Source organism: Trachurus trachurus, assembly GCF_905171665.1.
Source record: "Trachurus trachurus genome assembly, chromosome: 12".
NCBI classification, from domain to species: Eukaryota; Metazoa; Chordata; class Actinopteri; order Carangiformes; family Carangidae; genus Trachurus; species Trachurus trachurus.
The window spans coordinates 5,980,549-5,986,839 of NC_139908.1; the positions used below are offsets into that span (position 1 = coordinate 5,980,549).

The 6,291-nt window shown below is 40.6% G+C and overlaps 1 protein-coding gene across 1 annotated transcript; it reads right to left on the bottom strand.

Annotated features, from left to right (window-relative positions):
• Positions 1-888: 888 nt before the first annotated feature.
• LOC310994535 (uncharacterized protein) lies at positions 889-4,246 on the bottom strand. The gene is made up of 2 exons (XM_083983261.1): positions 3,828-4,246; positions 889-3,093 (listed from the first exon to the last, which is right to left on the bottom strand). The coding sequence occupies exons 1-2, from the start codon at positions 3,950-3,952 to the stop codon at positions 945-947; spliced, it is 2,274 nt and encodes a 757-aa protein (XP_083839387.1). The 5' UTR covers positions 3,953-4,246; the 3' UTR covers positions 889-944.
• Positions 4,247-6,291: the final 2,045 nt, after the last annotated feature.

Here is a 6,291-nt window from a genome sequence, read left to right on the forward strand (position 1 = left end):
TGAAAGTAGACTTTTTATTGATGTAGAGGACGAATTGTGTCCAGAGGTAAATGTTTGATTAGTAAAATAGTCAATAGATTTTGGATTATTAGATGACTGAAAAGAAATAGATGCAAAATATTAGAACACACCTGCTTTTGATTGGGTGAAATTATGTTTTTTATCACACTTCTTTTTTTTTCAAGTAGGTTCACAGTACACAGACCTCAGGTTGAGTCGAGGTGTCAGGTTCACAGTTGGGGAGGCTTATTTATAGCTGAAGATCCACCCTAACGTCACACAAACACATGCACTCTCCACCCCTTTTATTCACACTCATGACCCAAAGCTCTCCCTTGATATTGGAAAATAATATATGTTCCTGTGGAGGTTTTATACATCTAGGACCACAAAGGACTTCCAAAAAAAAATGTCATTGTCAATTAATCTGCCAATTATTTTATGATATACATTATTAAATTGTCCAGATAGCTTGTTGTGCCAACCAAAATGTTCAGTTGTCCATGATAAATAACAAAGAAAAGCAACAAATCTCCTATTATGGCTGGAGGTCATCTTTCAATTAACAAAATAGTCCATGATTGTTTCTCTGTTGATCCAGATAAAGACAATATCATTGTCTCTGTTTTGCATAAGACTGGCTGATTGTTGTATTCATGCAGCATTCACAGGGTACAAATGATTAAAACTAGACACAAAGACATAAATCTATATTTTACACTCTTGGTATTGGAAGTTTTAAGACTTAACCTACTGTGATTTTAAGATCTTTAGCTCTTTACATTAAAATGATTGAAAATACTGTAACTAGTCTAAAGTATGATACACTGTCCTTTGTCCGTAGGTGGTTCTGTTGTTAAGGCTGCTGGACCATCTGCTTGTGTCTCCGGATTAACCTTTGTTTTGACACCTACGTCTTCTAATTCACTTTGTCTTGCACCTCTTTATTCTTTTTTTCCCACTGTTTTAGCGGTTTCCTCCTCAGCTTCAGTTGGTTTTGTGTCTCTGACTGTTATCTCATTCACGCTTTCAGTTTGTGGCGACTCTGGTTCCTCATTTGCAGCCAATGGATTCTCAGATAAGGAAACTTCAGGGAACGGCTGCTTCGTCTCTTCTGCGTCTCCATCGCCTTCGTCGGCGGTCTCTGCTGGCGACGCCGTCTCTTTCTCCTCCACCCTGTGCTCCTTTCCACCAGCCTCCTCTTTTTCCTGCGTAACGACATCAACTGGAGTCAGAGGTGTTAGATCCAGACAAGACTTAGGAGAGGACGTTGCTTTCCTTCTTGGGGGTGCAACCGGTTTTTGCATTTCTGAGTCTTGTTCCCACAATATCTCATTTGAATGGATGCTGATATCAACCGTGTCTGGGTTTGTGAGATAATCATCTGTGAGCCCCCAGTCCAAATCCTCTGACAGAAACTCAGAGTCGGAGGCGCTGAGTGGATCCACTGGGGTTTCAGCCACTTTTTCTTCCTTGATTTTGACACTTTTCTTTGCCTTACTCTTCTTACTCTTTGGTGCTGATGGAGTTATATCCTTGTCATGTGATTGAGGGAAAGGGTCCACATCACACGGAGAAGCATTGTCACTGGTCCTGAAGAAGTCTGTGATTTCCTCCTCTGAGTTTGGCGCCTGACCTTTTTCAGACTCGGACAGATCGTCGAAATCGTACAAATCTTGCGGCAATGTCCGAAGAACTTGCTCTGGGTCTATTTCTTTATCCTTTGGTTCCACTTCGGCTGCGGGCGTTTCATCTATCAGGACATATTTCTCTAAATATCCCCTGGCCTCTCGATCCGAATGTCTGCTGTGGAACGACTTCTCAGAGGTCATACTTTCGGTATCTTCCTCTTTTTGTCGGCTGCCAAGGGCTTCCTCGTACAGGTCGGTGTAAAGGAAGGCCATGGCCTTGGGCTCCTCCAGTAAAATTGGGTCGATAATTTTGGGCGGTCCTTCAGGTAGATATATGGGAGTCAGGATTTCTTCTTGGCTTCCAAATAAAGTTGAACCGCTCGGTTTCAAAGTAAGCTTCAAGGGTGCAGCTTCTGCAACTCCACTTTTAGCCTCAGTGCCTGGACTATTCACGGCATAGTCGTCGGTACCACCGTAGAAGACGTCATCCAGAAGCTCGCTGGTGATTTCCTCCAGGCTATACGTGTCCGACCTGTCGTTATCCACAGTGGTTGGTGCGGTGGTATCTATAGACTGCCCTGGTTTCTCAGTATCCTGGCTTGTGGCGGTATTCTCTGCCTCTGATTCTTCTTGTTCCTGTGCGGTCACAGCAGGACTTCCTGGAGCCTGGGCGTCGATCAGGGTGTACGCCTCAAAGTAGTCCACGTTTCCAGCAGCTCCTCTGCCTGGAGGTCTGGACGCCACTGGAGCTCCTGGGGGATCCATAATATGTGGAACCATGGGAAGTGATGACTGTATTTGTTCGTCTGCTGCTCCCATGGACACCATTGGAGCAACTGCTGAGATCAACAAGTCGTTATCATGGATCTCTTTGCTTGCTTTAGGAACGAGGCTTTCCTCCAGGTAAGACAAGTTGTCCACCATTTCTTTGCTCTCCTCTTCATCCACAGTGGCCAGTTTAGGAGGAACAATGATGTTGAGGATCTCGGAGCCGTCGGACACTAAGCTGAAGAGCCGTTGCTCTTTATCTGGCGGAGGCTCAACTGGATCTTCCTCATCTCCTTCTCTTTCAATTTTCACATTTGGTTCTGAAAATTCGACCAACTCCGGTCTTCCCGAGATGTTGTCAGATCTTTCCACAAGGACCGCTCGTTGTCTCCTCTGAATGGTCGCCTTCTCTTTGGTTTTCCTCCGCCTTGAAAGCAGCTCCTCATCCATGACGAAGATGATCTTCCCTGCTGGAGCAGACCCAGGTTTTGGAGACCGGACCGCAACAGGAGAGCTCATATCCATCATTGAGTTCCCGGCTTCAGATCCCCAGGGTGTGTTGCAGCGACTAGGAGTGGTCTCCCATGCTATCCCGCTGTCCTCACCTTGCATGGTTACCATGGAGAAGCAGGAGTCCATCATCAGACACTGCATCTTCGGTTGGACATCATCGTTGTGGACAACCTCACGTAAACTGAAGTGAATACACAAGCAACATGGCAGAGAGAAGAATAGGTACTGTAAGAACATGTTCATATTTTTTCAAGTGAATATTTGTTTCCTTTGAGTTTTTAGAATTATTTTAATATAATACTGTCCAAAAACTACATGGTCAAGTTCAATCAACACATTAAAAACAGACTTTTATAATTACCACTGCATGTACATGCATCCAAGAACTACTGTCGTTTCTTCCATTGATTCTTCATTTAATATAATGGATCCAATATAGTGTAAAACCTGATGGGTTAATTCAAACCCAAACATTTTTCAATTGAGTTTAAGTAACTGAAGTATGTATTGTTTTACGTATAATTGCCTTAATTTGAATATTTAGATTTCAAAAGGTCATTGACTGTAATCATCAACTGTGGAACATGACTGTGATTTTATTACTTGAAAGAAAAGCAAAACTTTGCAGCAGCTACTCATTTTGGTATAAGGAACAAATTTGATAAAATTTTTCCAAAAAATGTCCAATTGTTAGGGTTGTTTTTTGGGAATCAAGTCATAACTCACTTCTTCAATTAAGATGTGCTGTTCAGTTTTACAGCATGTGAAATAGTTGCTACTGAGCTATGTTTAAAGCGAGTTTTTTCAACAGCTACTGATATGAAAAGTGTATAATAAACCTTATAACATGGAAAAACTTTGGCTCTGAGCTGCATTTATAACTAATATTAAGAACCAAAAGTTACTGGTTTGCACCTGTTGCGTAGATTCTCCACTTCATCGCTGGCATCAAGATTTGGCTGAGTAACATCTTCAGGTGTCAACACTCTCATCTCAACATCGGCATCCGAATGTCCAAAGTCCTCCGTCATAGTATCCATTGTTGTTTTTATTTTGTCTATGACTTTGCTTCACAACTGTCTCCACAGCTCTGTGCTGCTCTGTCGGTCACATTCTGAGCTGCTGTGCTTGACTTGAGTTTTCATGCTCAGCGTAATCTTGAAATAGAAAACTAGTCTTCCAGTGTTTCATCTCAAGCATCTGCAACACGTAGGGAGGTTAATTTGCCATCGTTTCACACTGAAGCCTGAAACCTTCTGCATTTTGTTTGTGCAATAAAACCAATAATCTGGGTTAGTTAGTCAGTTAGTTAGCTGGTGACTTATTTTGACGGGGAAAAGTACAGCATGCAGCATGAAATTTATGTCTTGTTCTAAATATAATTTTCTCCCGGCAACTGGATACAGTGTCAAGAGGCCATCTGTGAACCTCAAAGTGGGTTCACTTTAGTCTTCTTAAGTTGTTCACACAAGTGATAAAACATCAAACAAATCCCATGTTAAGCTTGAACAGTTGTGAGCATGGAAAAGAAGACAGATAAATCACCACTGCCACCACCACCCTTCTCCTTTACCACCCGTTTCCCCATAATATCAACCAAAAAAAAAATTCTTGGGCTCAAATGTGTTTCATTTTCATATATTCTACACATTTTATCTAAAAAAAAATCAGCTTTTACTGACTCTAAACCCAGGTCTTTATGAAAATGTCAACCTCACACCTGCTTGTGTCTGTCCTGTGGTGTGACAGGGATCGTAGGCTGCACGGGAAATGAAAGACTGCAGGAGCAGGGGAGGGTTTAGTCAACAAGGTTGTATCTGGGCACAAGTTGTCCCCACGTGCAAAACCAGACTGTAAATAAAGAAAAACATGCCCAACGCACATGACCAGAGTTTGGCAAATAAACATGAACTTTATCCCTAACGGGCCATGGCACTTATTTTGATTGATTCGCCATGATATTATAAATTAATTTGCTGAAAGCAGATTCTCCTTAACAGTAAACAGCACTACACTTATTTCTATGTACATTTTGCATGTGCAAGATGTGACATGTATGAGCCTATAAATTTAAAATTTTACTTGCATGTTAAATTACAGTAAAGTGGCTCTTTGATAAATCTGATTGCATGTTTTTTTTTTTTTTTTTTTTTTTTACTTCCCTTGCACATTCACTAAATTTGAGATACTGTAAAGTTTCCTTGTGCTACTTCAACAAATACAATATTATTTTTTATGCATGCTTGCCAGAAAGCCATATCAGCCACTGTCCAGAAGATGGCAATCATCATCAGATGCACTGAATCTACATGGATATTCATTATGTACTACACTTAACAGCAGCACAGAGTTTCTTTTCATGATCCAGTGTCTGGCTGATCAATAACTCTTTATCTCTGATTAAATACTGTATTGACACAGTGTGTCAGGAGTGACAGCCTGCCTGTTTATACTGCAGTGATCCTTCATAAGACTCTTTGCATTAGTGGAACTCACCAAACTCGATCATGTGCAATATTACAGCTCGCTCACACACACACACACACACACACACACACACACACACACACACACACACACACACACACACACACACACACACACACACACACACACACACACAAAATCTTAATATTGTTTAATGATGTAAATACTCTTTCTTGCTTGATACCTGCCCCCATCTATATCTATCATGCTGCAAATGTCAGGGGCCTCAGTCAACAAACTGTTACCTGTTTTCCTGCCTGCAAAATATACAACTTCATAGTAACTAGCTTGGTTTTTGTTTGTGTGACATTGTGCATACTGAATGTATGTGCCCACATACATTTATAGAAACAGAAAAAAATATATACTGTATCAGTTAACATAACAATAATAAAATTGAGTAGACCTGTGAATATTCTCATTTGTCCAGGTCATAGTTATCTCAAGGAACGTCTTCCATCATCTATCATCCATCATCTTCCATCACCAAGTCCAGTTGCTTTCGATTTAAATTTCCTTGAGATAATACAATTGAGTAGTAAAAATCCCTGAAAAAAGTACATTTTGGGGCGGTGGGTGGCGCAGTGGTTAAGGCGGCCGCCCCATGTAGAGGCTACAGTCCTCAACGCAGCCCTCTCTCTGCCTCCCCCTTTCCTGTCTGTCTCACTGAGCTATCAAATAAAGGCAAAAAGCCAAAAAATATACTTAAAAAAAAAGTACATTTTATAAATGTTAGTCAATATTTTTTGTCACAGGCTCTTTCTGTGTTTTTGTTTAACATTGTAGAAATACAAAATATATATACAAACATAGGTAAATATACTTGAATATTTAAATATATAAATAAATATTATTATACATATTTAAATATAATAATAATAATATAAAGTGA

Bases quoted from the DNA above. Each gene is read 5' to 3' on its own strand.
- LOC310994535 (XM_083983261.1), bottom strand. From the start codon at position 3,952: ATGGATACTATGACGGAGGACTTTGGACATTCGGATGCCGATGTTGAG. The intron at 3,094-3,827 runs GTGCAAACCAGT...TATTCACTTCAG, and splicing joins GTGGAGAATCTACGCAACAG to TTTACGTGAGGTTGTCCACA.